Here is a 22,321-nt window from a genome sequence, read left to right as displayed (position 1 = left end):
TGGCAATGGTCTCACCAATCCACAGCCACCAAGTTGTCACTGGACCCTGCTTGCACCGACCCTTTGAGCAGGGCCAAGCCCCCAGGACCCTGAGATATGACAGATGTGAGGCCACCCCAGGCCAGGGTGAGGGGCTGGGGATCTCTCTGCTCCTTCTTGGTGTTATTTCCCTTGGTGTTCTCTTTCTCTGAAACAGAGCAGCCAGAGTTTAACCCTTGGGCCTGTGCTCGGAGGTTATTTTTTAATGTTTTCCCTGTCACTGGAGGAGCTATCAGAGGTGGCCTCACCTCCCTGTGTCTGCCCAGACAGAGCAGAGCAGCTCCCCCTCACCTCCCACTGGTGGCACAGCAAACTCACCTGTCCTTCATCCCTCCACAGGTATTGTCCTCTCGGACATCATCGAGAAGTACTTTGTGTCCCCCACCCTCTTCAGGGTCATCCGGCTGGCGAGGATCGGCCGCGTGCTGCGGCTGATCCGAGGAGCCAAAGGCATCCGGACGCTCCTCTTTGCCCTAATGATGTCCCTGCCTGCCCTGTTCAACATCGGCCTCCTGCTCTTCCTCGTCATGTTCATCTACTCCATCTTCGGGATGTCCAACTTTGCCTACGTCAAGAAGGAGTCGGGGATCGATGACATCTTCAACTTCGAAACCTTCGGGAACAGCATGATCTGCCTCTTCCAGATCACCACGTCAGCAGGGTGGGATGGGCTCCTCAACCCCATCCTCAACAGCGGCCCCCCGGACTGCGACCCTGAGCTGGAGAACCCCGGGAGTTCTGTGAAAGGAGACTGCGGGAACCCCTCCATCGGCATCTTCTTCTTCTGCAGCTACATCATCATCTCCTTCCTCATCGTGGTGAACATGTACATCGCCATCATCCTGGAGAACTTCAACGTGGCCACGGAGGAGAGCAGCGAGCCCCTCTGCGAAGACGATTTTGAAATGTTTTATGAAACTTGGGAGAAGTTTGACCCAGACGCCACCCAGTTCATCGCCTACAGCACCTTGTCTGACTTTGTGGACACCTTGCAGGAGCCACTCAGAATTCCCAAGCCCAACAAGATCAAACTCGTCACCATGGATCTACCAATGGTTGCTGGGGACAAAATCCACTGCCTAGACATCCTCTTTGCCCTGACTAAGGAAGTGCTGGGAGACTCAGGAGAGATGGATGCCCTGAAGGCCACCATGGAGGAGAAGTTCATGGCTGCCAACCCCTCGAAGGTTTCCTATGAACCCATCACCACCACCCTGAAGAGGAAACACGAGGAGGTCTGTGCTACCAAGATCCAGAGGGCTTTCCGGAGGTACCTCCTGAGGCGCTCGGTGAAGCAGGCGTCCTACATGTACAGGCACAGCCAGGACCCCCTGGGCGAGGACGCGCCTGAGAAGGAAGGGCTGATCGCCACCAAAATGCAGGAGATCTATGGGAACACTGGGACAGACGTGGAGACAGCCCCTGCCTTGGGCCTCGAGCCCATTCCCAGCTCAGAGACGCGCCAGGATGCTCCTGAGGAAGCACGAGCTTGGGATAAGGAACGCGTGGTGAAAGAGTCGCTGGTGTAGCACAAGGAGATTCCACCTCTGGCCCAGCCCAAAGAGGCTTCATCTGTGTCTCCTGTTCAAAGCTCTTCCATGCACAGATCTTTAGATCTTAGATATTGAGCTAATTTCAGATATTTCAAGCAACCACCTTGACTTTCAGAGCAGGATCTCCTCCTGATCCTGCGTTTTACAGCCCACTGCACTTGCAAAGAGTTTAATTCTTTTTCTTATGAGAACTCAAATGTGAAATCTGCTGTCAGTGAAAGAGAAACAAGTTAGTTTTGAAATGATCTCATCACGGTAACGATGTTTTTCAGACACGAACAGAAGAGTATGGTTGTCCTTTCACTTAAAGTAATTATTTATTAATGTTATTTCACAGTTAAGAGATTTTCCTGTATTTTATTCTTCCACAGTGCAGCCAAGCAACCAGTGAGAGATGAGCCAAGTGAAATAATATTAAGAATAATTACGGAAAACACAAGGTTTTGTGAACAAAAATCTTCAAAGTCTTAAAGTAGCACCTTTCTTTTGAACCTCTGAATAAGCTTGATGATTATTTTTTGTTACGTACAAGAGAAAGTGCAATTCTGTCTTAAAAATTGGTTTGCAAAGCCAAAGCAAAGCATCTGCAGGTTTGTTCTCAGGGTTAAATATCAGGTTTTCAAGGTCTCTGAATATGCATTGAAACCAGAAATCATTCAGGTCTCTGCAGGACGAATGTAAACACTATTTATAGTCAGGTTTTACTCTGTTTTCCCGTTTCCATCCAGGGTTTGTGGCAGGAAAGCAAAGGTAGGGTTTGGAAAACGTCCTCCAAGAATCCCCAGTCCCAGGGACAAAACTCTCAAGGGTCTTTTTTTCTAGCCCTGTTGCAAGAGGAATGGTCCCACTGGAGCGCTCTTGGTTGGCGTTCCCAATGTCCTCTTCATTAGTATTAATTAATGAGATGGACCCCAAAGGATCGGAGCAGATGTTTGAACGATCTTTTCCACGAGCTGCTTTAGGGGTCCCCTAAATCCCACCCAAGCCCCAGGTGGCTCCATGTAATAAACGACCCCATTGGGGTGTGAATCCCAAAATCCTCAGGCAGAGCATCTTTCCCTAGGCTGGGGCTGTGGAGAGGCCCCTGTGGCACGTTCAGGACGGGCCAGGAAGGTCCTCACCAGGAAACCTCCAGGCAGAGGAGCATTTTCCCAGGGGGAAAAGGGACTTGCTGTTCTTCACACAGGTGAGCGAAAGGAAAGTAAATCAAGGAAAAGGGTCCTGGCACAGCCATGGCTGCCCCTGGATCCCTGGCAGTGTCCAAGGCCAGGCTGGACGGGGCTTGGAGCAGCCTGGGACAGTGGAAGATGTCTCTGCCCTTGGCAGGGGGTGGAATGGATGAGCTTTAAGGTCCTTCCAACCCAACCCATTCTGTGATTCTGTGAAAAACATGCAAAAGGCCCCAAGTTCACCTCTGACCACTTTCTGCCTTCAAGAGGGAAACTCCCCCACTCTTGAGATCAAAACAAACGAACCAAAACCTCTTCCAGTTCAAACAAGGGCTGTTCCTGAAGCCAAAGGCTCTGTCTTTTTGTACTCTGATGATTCTCTTCTCTTCCCGGGCTGCTTTGGGCGCTGCTGTCACGGATGCCCCGTGGCCAGGCTGGCCAGGAGAGGTGCTGAGCTTGGCTCGGAGCCATGAGCCGCCAGCCAGGTGGCAGAGCTGGGGATGCTCAGCTCGTCCCGTGCCCTTGTGCTCTCATTTCCATGTCGGTGCTCCCTGGAGCAGGAGCTGGAGCTGCTGTCGCTGGTGTTTCCATGGGAAGCATCCCTGGCACAGCAGTCCCTGCCCGGATCGTGGTTCACAATTGATGCTGCTTCTACGTTTGTGTCGTCGGGGATGGGGAAATGCCCCAGAGCAGGGTTTGTGTGAGCTAAAGCTGTTTTTCTTTGTACATTTCTTACAATAAACAACTGTAAATGATCTGTTATTACGATACTGGGTGTGCTGGGGGGGGAAATGTTTTCCCTGCACTGGGAGGGGTGAACACCCCTTCCCTTTGCTCCCTGTGCTTGGCCTTGGACCTGTCAACCTCAGCAGGGCCTGGGGATCTCATCCTGCACAGGAGGCCCCCAGGGCTGTCCCTTGGGACCTCCAACCCAGCTCCCAGAGCTTCTGCTCTGCTCATGTTCCCATCCCCTGGAGCCCTCGGTGCTCGTAGACTCCAGGAGCCACAGGAGATGCTGCTGTGGGCTCCCCCAAGGACAGAGGAGGGTTTGGAGGAGGTTCAATCCCCCCAAGCTGCCCCACACCAGGCTCCAACCCCACCCCAACAGCCACATGGGAGCAGGTGAACATCACTGGGAGAGGACAGGGTGGGTGAAGCAGGTTCTGCGTCAGCGAGGAGCCGCCCCTGGGCCCCACTGACGTCCCCAGGGGCCACGGCTCGGCCTCGCCACTGTTTTCGTTGCTGCTGGAACAGCTCGTCCCAGGGCTGGTGTAATCCAGGTGCAGAGCAGCCTGTGCCACGCAGGGGCTGCAGGGGCAGAGCCCACCCACCTGTGGGTGAAACCCAAACCCCAATGCATAGGGATGGGCTGGGGACAGTGGGGAAGGCGCTGCTGCCGGCTGTGACTCTGCTCTGGGAGCTGTGGAGCCACAGTGGCCCAGGGGAAGAGGCGTGGGGACATGGGACACTCCCCGTGGGTCCCCCTACACCCCACATCATGGGTGCTGTAAGCACAGGGGCCTTAGGGGACACCGAGCCCCTCTGAGCCTTTCAAGGGTGCCAAGGAGCCCACGGGCAGCTCAGGGGGTGATTTGGCCACTGTCACTGCAAACCCTCTTCAGTCTGTGCCCCACTCCTGGTTTTACCCCACAGGGCACCTCCAGCATCCCAGCTCCCATCTGCAGCCCCAGAGCCTGATAAAAACCCCTGCAAAGCCTGCCAAGCACGTGGGCATCCCTTCCCTTTGCCCTGCTGGGATACCAGGGCCAGGCTCTGCTCCTCCAGCCAGACCCAGGGGTGGTGGCAGCAGGGATCCTGTACAGCACCAGGAGAAGGCACCTCTCCCATCATCTTTCCCTGATGGAGCCGTTTTTTCTCTGGAAAACTTTATTTGTCTGGCTTCCTGTCCCTTTGCATGCAAAGTCAGGCTGGGGCTGGTTCCCGGCACCCATCACATGCTCAGAACTGGCAAAAACCCACCCAGCTTGCAGAAGATGAAGGTTTGGGGAGGCCCCGGGCAGTGGCACTGGGCTCTGGGGACCAACACGACTGGCAGAAGTACCCAAAGGTGTTTTTCACTGGAGTTACAGTTCAGTGCTCACCCCCAGCTGGTAACGAGCCCAGCCAGGGGGGCAGGGCCTGGGGGAAACTGTTTCTGTTTCTGCACCAGAGCTCACCTTGGGGGGCTCCTTGTGCTTCCCTGGGGCCTGGCTGGCTCACAGGTTTCATGGAGAAGGCTCTTGGAAGTGGCAAATGGGGCGTGGAACACGGGTGGACATAGCTGGCACTCAAGGGGCTCCTTATTTTGGCCATTTCCCCCTCTCGTCTTCTCCCTGGAAGCGCTCAGAACACGTGTGGATGAGGCACTTGAGGCCCTGGGTTAGTGGTGATCATGGTGGTGCTGCTGGGCTGGCGATCCTAAAGGCCTTTTCAAACCATAATGATTTTGTGATTGATTCACACTTCTGTGATTTTAGATTTCTGGAGTCCCTGGGCTGCAGGGATGGGAGCTGGGGGACCCATCCCGCTGCACTCCATAACAAGCAACCCCACAAACATCCCCTATTCTTATCCCATCCCTGCTGCAACCCTTGGCTACGGGGCCAGCATCAATCCCTGCCCATCCCCTTCAGGCCAAACACCCTGGGGGGGACCTGTGGAGCTGGGGGGACACCCTGGGGGTGTCACCCCCATCCTGTCCCCACAGGGATGTGGCCAGGCAGCACCACTCCTGGGCACATCCCATGCTCAGCCCAGCTTTGGCATCCCCTGCTGTGCAGATGGGCTCACCCCCAGCTCCGCTGCAGATCCACACCCGTCCTGGCCACCTCCAGGGAATGTTGGCACCACAGGGAGCACAGCCTGGGGACACGAGGGTGGATGGTGCCCAGGGATGTGAGCATGGACAGTGCCCGGGGACATGGGGATGGATGAAGCCCAGGGACACAGGCTGGACAGTGCCCAGGGACCCGGGGCTGGATGGTGCCCGGGGACAGGAGGACGGACAGTGCCCAGAGACAGGAGGGTGGACAGTGCCCAGGGATGTGAGCATGGACAGTGCCCGGGGACCCATGGCTGGATGGTGCCCAGGGACAGGAGGATGGCCAGTGCCCGGGGACCCGGGGCTGGATGGTGCCCAGCCCTCAGGCACGGCCGCCCCAGCGTCTGCACCGCATTCAAAACCAGCCCCGAGGGAAAGTCCCCGGCGGGGAGGATTTACATGAGCAGGAAAGGGGCCGTGCACAGAGCAGCAGCTCTGCCATTTTTAGGCACTGGGCCAGGGCAGTGGGAGCAGCCGCTGTTTCTGCAGAAGCAAAGCGTGGATGTTTCCCTGCCCCGGGCACTGAAATATGGCTGATGTGGGCACGAGGCTCTGGCTGCTCCCGGTGACCCTCGGGCTGCTGGCTCTGCTCACAGGTAGGCACCAAACGGGGTTTGCACGGAGCCAGGACAATGCCCCGGGCTGTGTCCCCTGCTCGGGGGCTTGCCCCAGCTCTGCCTCTCGGGCCATTAATTTTAAGCTTTGTGCTGGTCTCTCCCAGCCCTGCTCTGTGCTGGGAGGCTCCCGGGGAGCCCAGCAGGGCACGCAGGGCTCGGAGCCCAGTGCCTGCCCTGGGTCTGGGTTTTGCTTCCCTCGGGGTGCGTTCTGGGGCAGGCAGGTGGCTTTGGCCGAGCGGCTGCAGCGCCGGCGTGGCTGGGGCTGCAGGTGGCAGGAAAGAAGGGTTGTTGAGGTTTTTTTAACCATTTATTGCTCTCAGAGGCCTGGGGATGGGGCTGGCACATCGCTGAGGCCATGGCCAAGCCACATCTCTGCTCTGTGGGGTTCAGTGCCCACAAGCGGAGGAGAAATGGGAGGAAAAAGGCTTTTAGGGTGATTTGTGGGGTCTGTGTGAACATCCCTGCGCTGTTCCCCTTGGAGAAGCAGCAGCAAAACCCAGGACGTGGCTCCCATCCCCTTCCAGCTCCTCTTGCCTGGTGCAGGGACAGCCACGAGAACCTGCAGCAGATCCCGCTCTCGGAGGGAAACGTGTGCCCACGGGACAAAGGGCATTTAAAGGGTTTCTGTAGTGGCCACACAAGTCCAGCATGGATTAGAGGCTGCAAGGTTTGAACTTGGCTCTCATGACGACTTCAGGGGAGGACGGGGGAAGTTCAGCCCACCTGTGGCTGCAGTGGAACTCCTGACTTGGAGGGGTGTGAGGGACCAGCCTGGTCCTCCTTTAGAAACGCCAAGAGAACCTGGCCAGTGGCACTGCGGGTGACAGGGACACACACCCCATGCACAGCCAGGACAAAGGGCATCTCCCATCCTGGAAAAAAATGGAACGGGGCTGGAAGGGAGGATTTGCCTGCAGAGGTGTCAGTGCCGAAGGTGAACAGGGCAGCAGGGATCTGGAAGTGGCTCTGGGGAAATGAGAGGAGCCCCTGTCCAAGCCAGGAAGTCCCAGGGATCTGCAGGAGGGTGGCACAACCACAGGCTGGGGAATTGAACCTTTCTTCTTCTTCTTCTTCTTTTTCTGTTCCTTCTTCTCCTCCTGGGGAGGGGGAGGTTTGCAGGGGAGGTTTGCAGGGGAGGTTTGGTGAATCTCCATCGAGAGGAGGGAGCTGGGCGCTCAAGCGGGGCAGTAAACAGGGCTGGGGCTTCCTGCCCAGCTGCAGCAAGAGGAACCAGGCCCAGGGGCACTGGAGCTGCAGGCAGGGCACCCGTGGGTGCTGGGGGGTCCCCACCTCACCCCGCTTCCTGCAGTGCATGTCCCACAGCACCAACACACAGACCTTGTCCCAGGGGGCTGCGTGGCCCCAGGATCTGTGAGCCCCTGGCCATTGCAGGGCTCCGAGCCCAGGAAATGCCAGCAGGGAAGGGTTTCTGGTTGGTTCGGAGAGTGGAAATGCAGAGCTGGGAGTATCCGGAGCCTTCCCGAGAGGTGGCAGCCTCAGGGACATTATAGAGAGCAGGTTTCCCTGGGGTATCAACCAGGAAACAACCTGGAAAACTTTCAGGAGAGAGGATGGAAACAGAAGGGTTTGTACCCAAATCTGCACTGCCCCAGGCCCTCTGAGCAGGGCTGCGTTGCTGCTCCTCAGAGCTCCGTCCCAGGTGGAGTGGGCACGAAGGGCCCAGGGCATGTCCATCCCCCTGGGGACACCCTCGTGGGCTCCTGGCCACGATCTCAGGGCCCTTCTCCTGTCTTGCAGGTGGGACCTCAGCAGAGAAGGACAACACCAGGAACAACACAGGTACCCTCAGATCTGCTGGGCTCTTCCCCTGCCTGTGTCCCCCAGGGTCCCTCCTGTCCCCTCAGAGCCACTGTCCCACCACCCACAGGCCCTGCCCCACACAGAAGCCATTCCCAGGCTGTGACATCCCCAACCCTGCACCTTCCTCTCCCTCTGCAAGGCTGGCTCTGTGTCTTTCCTGAGCACCAACAGGTTTTCCCTCTGCATGGGTCCCGAGCTGGGACCAGCACTGGGCTTGTGCCACAGCACTTGTGCCATTGTCCTTGTGCCACCCACAGTGCTCTAGGGGTGACCTCTGCAACCCAAACAGGCTCTCAAAGTCACCACCCTGGGACTAAAACATGGCCAAAAAAATACAAAATAGAGCAAAAGGCAAAAAAAAAAAAAAAGTGGAAGCAAGAGAGAAACCAGTTGGGATTCCACCATCTGTAATTTTGGAGCTGGGATTAACTAAATGTGCCCAGAGAGGGGTGGAAGCAGGACAGAAGTACTGGAGCAAAGCTACTCCCACGGAAAATTGGAGTTTCCATTAAAAGCAGACTTCCACCAAAAGCCTCAGATTTTATAGAATCCTGGAATATCCTGATTGGAAGGGACCCCCGGGATCAGCCAGTCCCAGCCTGGCCCTGCCCAGACACCCCAACAACCCCACCCTGGGCATCCCTGGCAGCGCTGTCCCAGCGCTCCTGCAGCTCTGGCAGCCTCGGGGCTGGGACCGTTCCCTGGGGAGCCTGGGATGAGGATAATTCACCAAAACCAAGCTGGATGCTCAAAAGCAGCATGGAAATGGGAAGCTCTTTGTTTGGGAGGTGCTGGGGGGGCTCTCATGGGGGTGGCCGCAGTGACAGCCCTGTCCCCTGCAGGTGACAGGTGTCCCCCGGTGCACCAGAACCCGCGGTACGTGGCCATCAGGAAGAACATGCCCGTCCACTTCATCTGCTACTCCCAGGAGCCCCAGACCATGAAGTGGTACAAGACAGCAGAGGACAGGAATGACTTCTCTGTGCTGGATCAGAGCACACCCAGCTACAGCATCGAGAGGACAAACAGCTCCATCAACCTCACCCTCTTCAGGGCCACCTACGAGGACAACGGGATCTACGTGTGTGACAGGAAGGACCTGGAGAAGAAGGAGGAGCTGCACTCATGTGGGACAGAGCTGCGGGTCATGGGTGAGCGGCAGCTCCCCGTCCTCCTGCGCGCCAGGAGATGCTTTTTCTCCTCCTCTCCCATTTTCCCCTCCATATGAACCCCATATGGTGCTCCCACACCTCCTCCCCTCCCTGTGCTGGTGGGACCCTCTCAGACCCAGCTGTGGGTGCTCCATGGCACTACAGAGGTTCTGTTCCTCACTGCTGGCCCCAAGGAGCAGGAGAACCTCCCTGGGTCTGCCCTGGCATGTCCATCCTGCAAAAAACACCCCCCAGGGACATGTTCTTCCAACAAATCCGGTTTGTCCTGCTCCTGGTGACTGCTGGGTGCTGTCCAAGGTGTCCCACCCCAGAGCTGATCCCTGATGCCAATCCTGGGGGCAGCTGCAGGGCTCTGGTCTCTCCCAGTGCAGAGGACAGGTCACCCTGGTCCCCAGATCGCCCCTTGGTGACACACTCTGGCCGTGGCGAGCTCGTCCCTCTCCCTGCAGCCTGGCATAGAGGTGACACCTGGGCTCTCCCTGTGCTGTCGCTGCCAGGTACCAGCAGCATCAAGCAGGTCCAGAACAGGAACACGCTGAAAGACGCCATCATCATCATCCAGTCCATCCTGCTCATCATCTTCATCAGCATCCCCATCCTCATCTTCCTAGATAAGGTCAGTGGCAGTGCCTGCAGCAGAGGGGATGTCCCCAGATGCGCTCAGCAGTGTCCCACAGTGCATCCCAGGCACGCCAGTCCTGGGCATGGGATGGGGTTGGGGTTGTGGGTGGGAACGTGCATGTCTGAAGTGGGGAAAAAACCATCTCAGACGCTGTGTGGGACTCCATGGATTTGCCTGTGGAAGCGGTGGGACCTGGCCTGGAGGACCAAGGCTGGGGACAGGGGATCCTGGTGGGCGCTGACACCAACCTGTGACTGTCCTCTCTGTAGGGTGAAGAGAAGAAAAGCCCGGAGGAGGACCACACCTATGAGGTAATTAATGACAGCAGGACCTCCCTAATGTCACCGCAAGCCTTGACACAGGGGTGGTGCCCTTGCTGGGTGTCTGCTGGGGCCCCCTCCTTGGGAGGAGGATCTGGGCACCTTCCTCCCGAGTTACCCATCAGCTGTGACGAGCTGCCCCAAGGAGCACCCCGTGCACATCCAACATCCAAGCTCTCCATCCCCTCTCCCTGTCAGAAGCTGCTCCAGCCTCAGGGGGAACAGCCTGGGAGGGTCCCCAGCTGGGTGTCCCAAGGGATGTGCTGTGGCTGGAGCCTCCTCCCGTGTCTCACCCTCCTTGTGGTTGCTGCAGGGGCTGGAGGTGGAGCAGATGGCCACCTACGAGGACATCACTCCTTTCCGGGACGTGAAGGCCAAGTGGACAGTGGGGGAGCACCCAGGTGAAGAGTGAGGGGTCCTGCGCCCTCTGCCAGGCCCTGCCAGCACCCTGCCAGCCCCCGTGGGGACGGATCCCCCGGAGCACGGCTCTGCCTGGATCCCGGGCTGCTGTCCCAGGCTGCCAACACCTGCACAGCCCAGCTCAGGGCTGGGACCCTGCTGCCCTGGGGCGCTCACGTGTCCGGGCTGTGTACCCGAGGCTGCCCTGCCCCGGCTGTCGCTGTCCCTGCCCCGCTGACCAACCCCTAAACCTCTGTAGCAATTAGGAGCCACCTGTGATCCCCCCAGTAGCGAGCTGGTCCCACAGCCTGGGCAGCCCCACGCCCAGCACTGAGCTCCAGCCTGGTCAATGCCATGGAAGGACTGGGAATGAGGGGTCTCCTCCAAGCCCACCACCCCGGGAAGGACAGGACCAAGCACTGCAAGGACGCTGCCAGCAGCACCGTGTGGGTGTTGTGAGAAGCGGATTTGGGGCCACTCTTCAGCTGTCAAAGCCACGGATGTGTCCACAGGCCCAGCTGGCAGAGGTGGAGGTGGAGGATCCTCCAAAAGCACCTCTTTTTCTCCAAAGACTACGGAAAAGCTGGGGAGAAGGGTCTCGCCCAAAGGCTTGCTGCTCCCCAGGCAAGAGCTGGCCCCTGTCACAAGGTCACCCCATGGTGAGGGACACTGTGGCCTCAGAACATCGGGGAAAGTTGGAAATTGTGGGACACAAACCTCCAACTGCTTTCGAAGCCCTAATAAAGGTAATGGGTAAATCCTCATCCTGCTCCTGCCGTGCCCCTTCCAGGGGTGTCCCATAACCCTGGTGCTGATTTCTTGGGAATGACGAGCAGCTTTTAGAAGGTCCAGCTCAGCTAGAAACCAAACTTCACCCCTTCAAACTTCCCCCTGAGGGCGGGCAGGGATGGAAAACCAAGAGCAGACATGAGGCTCCTGAGGGGGACCTCCACAGTCCCAAAACATCAGCTTGGGATGAGACAATCACCAGGATCCAAAGCAGGAGAATGAGGCCCAGGGCCAGCAGCTCCACTCTCAGCTACATCTGGTCTCGAAGGAGAAGCTCAAAAACATCTGGAGACTGGGTTTGTAATTAAATTATCTTGGTGTGGCAGCAGCAGCTGAGGGTGGTGGGCTCGGGGCCAGCTGGGCACCCAAACCAGGGCTGGGGGGGCACAGTGGGGTTGGGGGCTTGGCTGGACAAGGGTGACAAGGGCATTGTGGCTAAACTGTCCCCTCTCAGAGAGCCCAAGGCTTCTGTGCCCTGATGGTTCATGACATTTTGGGCTCCAAGCAGCTCCTGCAACTGCTCTGCCCCACAAAAACAGCCAGAGAAGGGTAAAATTCCAAGCAAAAAGGGCTTTTCAGAAGTAACAGGATGGTTCTTGTTTACCTTGGTGGAAAACTGGGATTCAGTTTAAACTGCACAAAACCAGCATTTTAAAATTGATTTTTACTAGTTCAATAAAACTACCCCAAATTAGTTCTGCCACATATATATGTAAGTAATTCAGGCATATTTTACTTATAAAATTGGTTAATTAAAAAAAGGAGCATTCACACAGAGAGAAAAGAACTGGCTGTTCCTGGTTTCCACGTTTGCCAAGATTTTAAGACTAGCAGAGCTCATCCCTGCATTCCTTGTTTTCAGTTTCCAAATGGAAGAGGGAAGTTTTTTCTGGCCTTCCCAGCTCCCAACAGACTCCTCAGATCTGTGTAAACAGCTCACTTAAGTGACTGAACAGAATGATACAAAAAATAGAGAAAATTTGCTGTTTGCACCTGGTGAGGAACCCCTGGTGTCAAAAGCAGTTTTGGTGAACCCAGTCCTGCTTTGCTGCTCCCTCAGCCCAGGGCTTTGGCTTCCTTTAAAATGCCAGAAGTAAATAAATATTTCTGTACTGTTGTTGGTTTATTTGAAATGCTTGGAGTAGTTTCTAAGGAGCCTGGAGATGGGGTTTGGTCTCATTCTATACTGAGAGTGGCCTGTGTTTAAAACACATTTAATGTAAATAAATATACCAGGATTTACAGTCCAGGCTCTGTATTTTGTCCTGATTCCTGTCACAGAATCATGGGATTACTCAGGTTGGAAAAGCCCTCCAAGATCATTGTGTCCCCCAGCACTGCCGAGGCCACCACTGACCCCTGTCCAAGTGCCACATCCACAGGGCTTTTAAATCCCCCCGGGGATGGGGACTCCACCCCTGCCCTGGGCAGCTGTGCCAGGGCTGGACACCCTTTCAGGGAAGGAATTTTCCCTCATATCCAACCCAAACCTCCCCTGGCCCAGCTGCTTCCTCTTGTTCTTGGGAGAAGAGATCGCCCCCACCCCCACCCCCCCCCACCCCCCCCGGCTGCAACCTCCTTGCAGGGAATTGTAGGGAGGGAAAATCCCTGTTTCCCATTGGGGTGCTCAGGCAGGGTTGCAGTCCTGGGGAACTGAACCTGGCGGTTCAGCCTCATCTTTCCACATGAGTTCAGTGAAACCCGGCAGTTCCAGCTCCGGTAAATAACCCCCGTAAAGCTGAAATGGAATTTCCCCTCGGAGCAGTGAGTTAGGAGAGATAACTCCCAACACCCTGAACCCTCTGCAGAGCCGGGCTGTGGGCCAGCAGCAGCTCCTCGGTCGGGACTCCCCCCGGCTGGGGATCACCAGGATGCCGGGAGCGCACGGTGCCTCCAGGAAAAGCTGTTTCTCTTGTTTAAATGCAAGGGAAAGGTGGGTGGACACGGGACCATCCTGAAGAGAACTGAAGGTTTTTTTCCTCTTCCAAGGAATGCGGAAATCGCGGCGTGTGACGCTGCTTTAGATGGGATGCTCTGGGTTGGAAATGCAGGAATTGGAGAGCCAGAAGATGGCCCGGCTGAGGTTTGAGAGCCGCTTATGCAACCGCGGCTGTGCCCGCGGCTGTGCCCGCCCGGCGCTCATCACGCGCTGCCCGCGCCGCTTCTGCCTCACTGACTGCCCAGACAGCGCCGGGGACAAACCCAGCCTCGGGGAGCCCGGCCCGGATCAGCCCGGCCCCTCCGTGCTGGCTGCGGCACAAATTATGTGGATTTAGCACCGCTGTCACCGCCGGAGCTGCGCAGGACACGCAGGAGCTGCGGTGACACAGCACCGCCACCCAGGGCTGGGCTGCGAGCTGCGGCTCGGCTCGTCCCTCACCAGTGCTGGCAGATCTAAACACGACCTGGAGTAGAAAACACAAAAACACGCCCAGATGTTGCCGCTCCGGGGTGACGGGACACCTGATAGCGGCAGGACCCGCTGTTCCCTCTGCTGCCGGCACTGACATTTCCCTGTGACACCACCGCGTCTCCAGCAGCAACACCCGGGGGCTTCTCGGAACAGCCCCGCTCTCCCTCATGTTTATGGAGCAGCTCTCCACCCTCGGCTCCAGCAGCTCCAGCCGCTCCGGGGGTGATGCTGCTGCTTGGAAACCGGAGCCACACACAGCAAACGCGGGGCCTGGGGGAGCCAAATGACCTCCCGACACGGGACAGTCCCTGAACACCAGACAAAGGCCAAAGCAGTGGCGGGGGGAGGGGGGGCTTTATGGGGAGTAAAAGTCCTTTAAGTACTCCCTAGAGCCGCCCATCCCAGGTTCTGTCTTGTTTTTCTCAAAAGCAGGGATGGATGGGCTGTGTCCTCTCTCATCCAAGGTCAGCTTGGCCGGGGCTGGGAGCAGCCTGGGACAGTGGAAGGTGTCCCTGCCCATGGCAGGGGTGGCACTGGGTGGGCTTTAAGGTCCTTTCCAACCCAAACCACTCCGTGATTCTCTGATTCTCTTCCCCATGTCCTCTTCCCCATCCTTCCTATCTCCTTTCCACACCATCCCCCTCCTTAATCCCATGGTATTTCACGTTTGCATCTCAGGCAGCAGCAGGAAGATGCTCGTCACCAGGTTTTCCCACAGCCTTGTCGAGCTGAGGATCAGAGAAAGCTCCCTGAGCTCTGGATTTGCATTGGGCAGGTTGGAATCCAAACCAGCCCCAGGGCAGGAGCTCCTTGTCACACCTGTGACAAACCAGCTCCCCTAAAATGTTTGCTGAACTTCTGACATTTTGGGAGAAATTGGAAGCAATTCCTTGGCAGAAAGGGGATTCATCTGACAACATCCAGCCAGCTCTATCCCCATGAACAACAGAGAGTAAAACATCACAGAATTATGGAATCCTTTAGGTTAGAAAAGGTTTCTGAGATCATCAGTCCAACCATTCCCAGCACTGCCGAGGCCACCACTGCCCCATGTCCCCACGTGCCACATCCACACAGCTTTTAAATCCCTTCAGGGATGGGGACTCCACCACTGCCCTGGGCAGCTGTGCCAGGGCTGGACACCCTTTCAGGAAGAACTTCTCCTTAATATCCAACCCAAACCTCTCCTGGTGCCACTTGCCACTTGCTTTGAGCCAGAAATGTCCCGAGCTGGCCGGTCAGCCCCGTGAACTGCGGGCCAAGGCTGAAGAGCCAGGCAGCAACATCAGGAGGACACAACCAATTCCACCATGATCTGATCTGGGATGGGTCTTGCCGTGATGAGGAAACTTTTAATTGCAATAAACAGGAGAATATGGTGAAATCACGGAGCACTGGTCTCAGCCCGAGGCAAACAAAGCTCCCCAAGCTGCACATCTGTGAAAGTGCCTGTGATGAGGTAGCACCACCGTGAGCACTTGTGCATTTATGCAGGGGGAAAGTGCAGAGCTGTTGTTGTGAGCATGGACACACAGATCCATTTTAAACAGATCCATTTTAAACAGACCCCCTGCTATATAAGGGGGGCTCCACAGTTTCCTTCACCAGGTGAAAGGAGGAAACATTCACAACCAAGCCACACCTGAGCAACTCACCAGCAGAAATGGCTCCAGGTATTTTTTATTTCCGTTTTAAGGGATTCCCAGTGCTGGGTGTGTAGGGTGACAGGAGATGATGATGACGGGCTGGTTCTGTGGTGGGCTGCACACACTCCTTGCCATCCCTAAATTAAAATATGGCAACTTCTAAATCCATGAAAAAGAAAACATTTCCCTCCAGTGTGACTTTAATCCATGAATTAATCTTTAACCTAAAATGGGTAAGGAGATCAAGCCCCAGTTATAATAGTTGTTATTACAAATAATTGTATTATTATAAATATTAGCAGGGATATTAAAACTCATATTCCAAGCTTCAGACAGGGATGAGGATGATGTCTAATGCTTATGTCCAAGTCCTACAGGCTCCGGGGCATTCCCCCTCCTAAGGCTCTTTGTTTGAGATGAGCTTTGTGGTCTGTGTGAGCACAGGAGGCACCTGTGTTGGATGTCACGGGCTGAAAACCTTGAGGCTTGACCAAGATCCCCAAATCCTAAAGGTGTGACCCAGGGATCAAAAGCAGCTGGTCACAGGACAGGTGATGCCACCAGCTCTTGTCCCAGAGAGGGCAGGGACAAGGCCTAGGGGAAAACATGAATGTGTCAGGGAAAACCACAGGGACACCCCTTGGTTTTCACAGAGCAACCACAATTCCAGCCAGGAAGACGCTGCTGGTCACACTGGGAGCAGCCCCAGCCCCGAGGGCAGGTCCAGTGAAAGGGTCTCCCTCGATTTTGGGGAGGGCGGAGCTCACCCATAGTGTCCAACAGGGCACCAGGGAAGGTGAGCGTGGATCCAGCATGGGCAGAACAGGCTGGGAATGAATCCCCAGGTGCCACCTTGTGCTCAGAACAGTCCCCAGGGACTCCCAACACCTTCCTCTCCACTTTGCAGGGTCCTGGCTCTCTCCTCTGGCCATTGCCGTGATCACCCTGGGCCTGCAGTGGCCACAGCCAGCTGCCACCTTCCCGGCCATGCCCCTCTCCAGCCTGTTTGCCAACGCTGTGCTGAGGGCTCAGCACCTTCACCTCCTGGCTGCCGAGACCTACAAGGAGTTTGTGAGTGCTGTGGCCTCAGGCCACCTCCTCTGTTTGCCTGATGGCTCCAGGACTGTGGAATCCCAGAGAATTCCCAGCTGTTGGTGTCTTTGCCACCTCTCAGGGAGGAGAAAGAATCTTAACAGGATAGGGCAGGTTGTGTCCCAGCAGCCTGGACACTGTCACCTCTCTGTCCCCCCTCTGACTCCTCCTTGGGGCCATTCCCACCTGCGTCCAGACCCTGCACAGGAGCAGCTGGGAGGTGGCACAGATATTTTGCAGGACTTCCCTGTGTTGGTCACCTCTGTTCCTGGGAGGGTCTGAGAGCTTAAAGCCACCAAGTGTCTGCTGCTGCCCAGGAGCTGGCACGGGCTGTCCCTTTGGCACGGGCTGTCCCTGGGGATCATCTCCTCCTTGGGAGAGCCTGTCCCAGTGTTCTGTGCCCAGCACCTTGCCCTGGGCAGAGGGAGGCCTTCAGGGCAGCTGTTGTGCCAACACACAAACTCCTGTTTCCCAGCTCTCCACCCTGGCCAGAGGCACCTCCTGTCTCCCATTTATTCCTTGCTAAGAGGAATGGTGCAGGAATTCAGCTTGGGAATTCTCTGTGCTCTTCTCCAGTCCATGGGCAGCAGACCTGAGTGTATCTGGGATGTCTCCACAGGAACGCAGCTACATCCCAGAGGACCAAAGGCACACCAACAAAAACTCCCAGGTAGCCTATTGCTACTCGGAAACCATCCCTGCTCCCACAGGGAAGGAGGATGCCCAGCAGAAATCGGTGAGTTCTGACCTGGGGCAGGCACAGTCCTGTTTGAAGAGTCCCTACTGCAGGATCAGAGGGCTTCCACCTGTGAGACCTTCAGTGTTTCTGCCCTCCTCTCTCTTCTTTGCTATTTAAACCCTGCAGACTCCTCTGGGCTATGCCACAGATCATATTTCCAGCTGCAGGATGGGAACACTGCTGTGCACAGGACATGGGGCTGGGGGTGCCCTCAGCCTGCAAACCGAAGCTGCAGGAGCAGTGTCCCCCTCTGGGTCACTCCGGGCTGCTCCAGAAGGAGCAGGACACTTGACCAAACACCACACCTACTCACCTTTGACCCCTTCCTGCCTCAATTTCAGGACATGGAGCTTCTCCGGTTTTCCCTGGTTCTCATCCAGTCCTGGCTGACCCCGGTGCAGTACCTGAGCAAGGTGTTCACAAACAACCTGGTTTTTGGCACCTCAGACAGGGTGTATGAAAAGCTAAAGGACCTGGAAGAAGGGATCCAAGCTCTGATGAGGGTAAGTCCCAGCATGACTGTGGAATAACAGAGATCTCCCAGGCACGGGGCACCCTCAGGGATCCACAGACCATGAGAAATCTCCCCGCCTTCCACAGGGCATCCTTTGGACCTGGCTTCCCTTTAGATAACAAGATCATGACCCCCCAGTACACAGGTCCCATCACTGGGGAGGGCAGGACACAGGACAGGTGTCACCAGCACTGCCACAGCCCCTCAGGGAGCAGAACCCACCAGGAATCGCAACCTTACCGATCCAAAATCTTTCCAAACCCAGCACCAAAGAATTCCCAGTTGCTGGAATCCACCAGACAAGCAGCAGCTCAATATTTGTTTCATCTCCAGGCAAAGTACTTTGAAACAGGGCAAATTTTGCAAGGTTTGCAACCTCACAACATTTTACAAACACATTTTTGTGCAGGGAAGGACTTGCTCTGATGTTTCCCCCTTCCATTAATACAACACCCAGGGAGCTGAGGGCTGGAGGGCGATCTCTCCAAGGAAGATCTTGTCAGAGAATCCCAGAATGGATTGGGTGGGAAGGGACCTTAAAGCCCACCCAGTGCCACCCCTGCCATGAGCAGGGACACCTCCCACTGTCCCAGGCTGCTCCAAGCCCCATCCAGCCTGGCCTGGGACACTGCCAGGGATCCAGGGGCAGCCACAGCTGCTCTGGGCACCCTGTGCCAGGGCCTCCCCACCCTCACAGGGGGGAATTTCTTCCTGAGGCTTAACCTGAATCTCCCCTCCTTTAGTTTAAAACCATTCCCCCTTGTCTTGCCACAATCTGCCCATGTAAAAAGTCACTCTCCCTCTCCTCTATAAGCCCTTTTAAGGTCTTCTTAATTTTGCGTTTGTTGTTTTAAATTAAGTTGCCCATTATCTGCCAGGACACCCTTCAGTTATGCTTATTCTGTAAGTTTATCTGCCAGCATCACCCTGAAGCTGAACTGTGAGAAATGAGCCTGGACAGTATTTGTATCATCACCTAGCAGTTCAGTAACCCTGCAAGTGAGGCCCTGTGAGCAAACACAGACCTTCTGTGCTGGAGAAAGCACCAAAGGAGTCAGGACCACTGCAGATTTTGCTCTCCATTCCATGTGTGCTTGGGCACTGGGAAGCCACACGCAGAAACGACACAGATCTTCCTATTTCACCCATTTATGACACTTTTTACTCCACCAAAACCATTCTGTTGCTGAGCACAGCAGGGCGAGAGGCTGATTCAAGTTCTCCAGATGGAGATGTGGGGCTGGCTCAGAGCTTTGGGAAAGTCGGGGAAGAGAGAATCATTTGTGCACTTGCCCATCTCCTTGGCTGGAGGGGCTGCACAGACACCCTGCGATCTTGCCTTTATTCTAATCCCCCCCGGACACTCCTCCCTCCCCGCAGCCCCGCGTGTGTCCCTGGCACACCCAGTGCAGCATCACCCGCGGCACCCCCCCACCTGTGCCTCCAAAACCACCCCTGAAATCCCATTCAAGAGCGGCGGGGAATCCCCCTGACCTCTCCCAGAGCTCGGCGGGAGGTTTATCCCTGGGAGCTGCCCCTGCCCGGGCCCGCCTCTCCCGGAATGTCCCCGTTGTCCCGCAGGAGCTGGAGGAGCAGGGCCCGCGGGGCGCGCAGGTGCTCAGACCCACCTACGAGAAATTCGAGCTCCACCTGCGCGGCGAGGACGCGCTGCTCAAGAACTACGGGCTGCTGGCGTGCTTCAAAAAGGACCTGCACAAGGTGGAGACCTACCTGAAGGTGATGAGGTGCCGGCGCTACGGGGAGGGGAACTGCGCCCTCTGAGCCCGCGCCGCTCCGGCGAGAGGAAACTGGAGAATAAAACCCGCTACTGCCCACACGAGTCTGGCTTTTGGGGAGACGGGATGTTCGAGGGGGTGGGAGGGGTGAGGTGCCGCCAGGGCATGGGGGGATTTGGGGCTGGGGGTGGATTTGAGGCTGGGGGCTGAGGATTTGGGACCGGGGGATGAGGATTCGGGGCATGGGGAGGGGGATTTGGGGCTGGAGGGTGAGGGTTTGGGGCTGGGAGGTGTATTTGGGGCTGGGGAGGGGGGATTTGGGTCTGAGAATTTGATTGAATTTGAAGCTGCGAGGAATTTGGGGTGGATTAGGGGCTGGGCAGAGGATTTGGGACCGGGGGATGAGGATTTGGGGCTGGGAGGTTGGATTTGGGGATAGAGTTGGGGCTATGGGGTGGATGGGGGGGGCACAATTGGGGCTGAGGGGAGTGGATTTGCAGCTTTGGGGGGGATTTGGGGGTAGATTTGGGACTGGGTGGTGGATTTGGAACTGGAGGATGAGGGTTTGGGGCTGTGAGGGTGGATTTGCGGCTGGGGGGCATTTGGGAATGGATTTGGGGCTGGAAAGCAGATTTGGGGCTGGAAGGATGAATTATGGCTTGGATTTAAGGCTGGGGCAGAGTTGGGACTGAAGGGAGTGAATTTGTGGCTTGGGAGGGATTTTGGGGTAGATTTGGGACTGGGTGGCAGATTTGGGGCTGGGAAAGGGGATTTGGGGTCTGAGGAGGGTGGATCTGGAGCTGGGAGGTGAATTTGGAAGGAGCTGAGTCCAAGATGGTCTTTCTTGGTTGGTGGTGCTCACGAGGTGGGTGCTGGGGCCAGCCTTGGCACGAGCCAGCCTTGAGCAGAGGATTTTCCTGTCACTGAGTTTGGGAACACCACAGCTTCCCTGGGAAATTTTGTGCCCAGAGCCTGCTCCCCTGAGCAGGTATAGGCACTTCTCAACACAAACCTCATGGCAAGGGGGGAAAAGCTGACAGCAAGGGAAGCCCTGGCCTGGCAGGGTCCTGTTTTGTTATTAAAGGAGCTGAAATGAGGGCACAGAGAGGCATCCCCAAATCCCCTCAGTTGTTGTAGCTCAGTCCCAGAGCTCAGCTCCATCACTGCTTGCTCTCGCAGTGTCATTTACTGAGACCCTGAGGTGCTTCCATCTGTCCCACAAAATGGAGGGGTTGCATTTTCTTGTCTGCTTGGAAGGAGCCAAGTCCAGGGTGGCCTTGGCTTCTCTGGAGCTGGTCCTGCTGTGAGCCAGCCCTGGGCACTGCCCAGGCTCCCCAGGGAATGGTGCCGGCCCCGAGGCTGCCAGAGCTGCAGGAGCGCTGGGACAGCGCTGCCAGGGATGCCCAGGGTGGGGTTGTTGGGGTGTCTGTGCAGGGCCAGGCTGGGACTGGCTGATCCCGGGGGTCCCTCCCAGCTCAGGATATTCCGTGGTTCTGACTCCTCCTGCAGTTTGCCTGGAGCAGTGTCTGCCCAGCCCTGTGACCCCCCCCCCCACCCCGTTCCCTGTGGTGACACTGAGTCACCTGCTGCCCATGGGCACAAGTGGCCCTTCCTGGAGAGCAGCAGCAAAACTGGAGCATTTTGGGGTGTGACACAACCAACACCCATCAGATTTTTTTATCAGTTAAGATGGAATTTCTGCTGGTTTGCTGTCTCTCCACTCCCCCTCATGCAGCCCCTGCTCTCCAGCCCCTTCCAAAGGCACAGAGAGCTGACCTGACTGACTCCTGCAGCAGCCATCCTTCAGCTCCCTGCCTGCTCACTTCCCTTGTGACTGTGGCAGAGCGTGGGAGGGAATTCGGCGCTCGCTCTCCGATGGAAAGGGGAACAGACAGGGATTTGGAAGGACTTGCTCGGGATGAGAGTGGCTGGGTGTCCTTCTGGCTCATTGCCTCGTGATGTCAGTCAGTCTGTCCAAAGCAGAAACATTCCAGTGGTAAATTCCGGGGAAGCTGCCCCTTATATATGACAAAAATATGTGCATAGAGATGAAGCTGAAATACATTGTAGAGAGAGAAAATTACCCTTGATTTCTCTTCCAGGCCAACGAATTGTCCTTGGAACAGTTTGATGTTTTGTTTGATCTCAGTTGTAATGATGCCACTGAATTGGAGCAGCTCTGTCTTCATCGTTTCCCAAAGTTTTGCAGTGTTTTATTAGGGATGAAAGTTTAATGTCGTGAGACACCACGTGCGTCACCTCCAACGTCTGCTTCTCCTCCAAATACATAACAGCAACAGAAAAGGGCAATAAACCAAAATACTACTAAAATTAAGCCCCAAAATAAATGCTGGTTTTGGAAAGGAGGTGTTTTCCTGTCAACTTATTGAGGTCAGCTAAATCTGGAACCAGCAGAGCTGCAGGATTATTTAGACAGAGTATCAGATGTGTGCAGCACTTCCAGAACAACAAAAGGAACAAGCCCTCCCTGCAGGAGCCCACGTAAAGCCCAGAGCTGCTCTGAGAAAGCTGGAGGTAGAAGGTGTCTCACCAGCAGGAGTAGCTGTGGGACTCGTTTGCACAGGCACAGAAAAAGTATTTCTCTAAGGAGAAACAAATAAGTCTTGTAATAAATGTGTTGAGCCACAAGAGCCTCGTGAACCCGAGGTGTTGAAGCCCAGGTAGCTGGGGCATTAACATTACGTAAAACAAATGTTCTTTCTACTTTCAAACACGTTTTCCATTAACTGAAATAAGATTTTGTAACCTGGTAATGAATGAACATCAGAGGCAGCTCAAGCAATGGGAAGGGGCACCATGCGCACCACGTCATGAAGGGAGAGTGGGTGTCTTATTTCC

At 56.0% G+C, this 22,321-nt stretch overlaps 3 protein-coding genes across 3 annotated transcripts in view; all 3 read left to right on the top strand.

Moving 5' to 3' along the window:
- The window catches only part of SCN4A (sodium voltage-gated channel alpha subunit 4), a 42,434-nt gene extending 39,535 nt beyond the window's left edge, over nucleotides 1-2,899 (top strand). The window contains exon 26 of the mRNA XM_019279930.3: nucleotides 379-2,899. Coding sequence (XP_019135475.2) covers nucleotides 379-1,568 — 1,190 coding nt within the window. The 3' untranslated portion in view covers nucleotides 1,569-2,899. The remainder of the gene's footprint in view (nucleotides 1-378) is intronic.
- A 3,108-nt stretch (nucleotides 2,900-6,007) lies between these two features.
- Nucleotides 6,008-12,569, top strand: CD79B (CD79b molecule). Its single transcript, XM_039565944.1, has 6 exons — nucleotides 6,008-6,178; nucleotides 7,958-7,999; nucleotides 8,863-9,171; nucleotides 9,690-9,808; nucleotides 10,084-10,125; nucleotides 10,448-12,569. Exons 1-6 carry the CDS (start codon nucleotides 6,112-6,114, stop codon nucleotides 10,544-10,546), a joined length of 678 nt encoding a protein of 225 aa, XP_039421878.1. The 5' UTR covers nucleotides 6,008-6,111; the 3' UTR covers nucleotides 10,547-12,569.
- Nucleotides 12,570-15,302: 2,733 nt separating this feature from the next.
- Nucleotides 15,303-19,561, top strand: LOC104698501 (somatotropin-like). Its single transcript, XM_039565562.1, has 5 exons — nucleotides 15,303-15,408; nucleotides 16,289-16,452; nucleotides 17,093-17,209; nucleotides 17,554-17,715; nucleotides 19,308-19,561. The coding sequence occupies exons 1-5, from the start codon at nucleotides 15,399-15,401 to the stop codon at nucleotides 19,506-19,508; spliced, it is 654 nt and encodes a 217-aa protein (XP_039421496.1). The 5' UTR covers nucleotides 15,303-15,398; the 3' UTR covers nucleotides 19,509-19,561.
- Nucleotides 19,562-22,321: the final 2,760 nt, after the last annotated feature.

This window comes from Corvus cornix, chromosome 27 (assembly GCF_000738735.6).
Source record: "Corvus cornix cornix isolate S_Up_H32 chromosome 27, ASM73873v5, whole genome shotgun sequence".
In the NCBI taxonomy this organism is placed as follows: domain Eukaryota; kingdom Metazoa; phylum Chordata; class Aves; order Passeriformes; family Corvidae; genus Corvus; species Corvus cornix.
Note: the sequence above shows the minus strand (reverse complement) of the source record. Positions and strands in the feature narration are given on the sequence as shown.

Bases quoted from the DNA above. Each gene is read 5' to 3' on its own strand.
- CD79B (XM_039565944.1), top strand. From the start codon at position 6,112: ATGGCTGATGTGGGCACGAGGCTCTGGCTGCTCCCGGTGACCCTCGGG. The intron at 8,000-8,862 runs GTACCCTCAGAT...TGTCCCCTGCAG, and splicing joins CAACACCAGGAACAACACAG to GTGACAGGTGTCCCCCGGTG. The intron at 10,126-10,447 runs GTAATTAATGAC...TGGTTGCTGCAG, and splicing joins AGGAGGACCACACCTATGAG to GGGCTGGAGGTGGAGCAGAT.
- LOC104698501 (XM_039565562.1), top strand. The intron at 16,453-17,092 runs GTGAGTGCTGTG...ATGTCTCCACAG, and splicing joins CCGAGACCTACAAGGAGTTT to GAACGCAGCTACATCCCAGA. The intron at 17,716-19,307 runs GTAAGTCCCAGC...GTTGTCCCGCAG, and splicing joins GGATCCAAGCTCTGATGAGG to GAGCTGGAGGAGCAGGGCCC.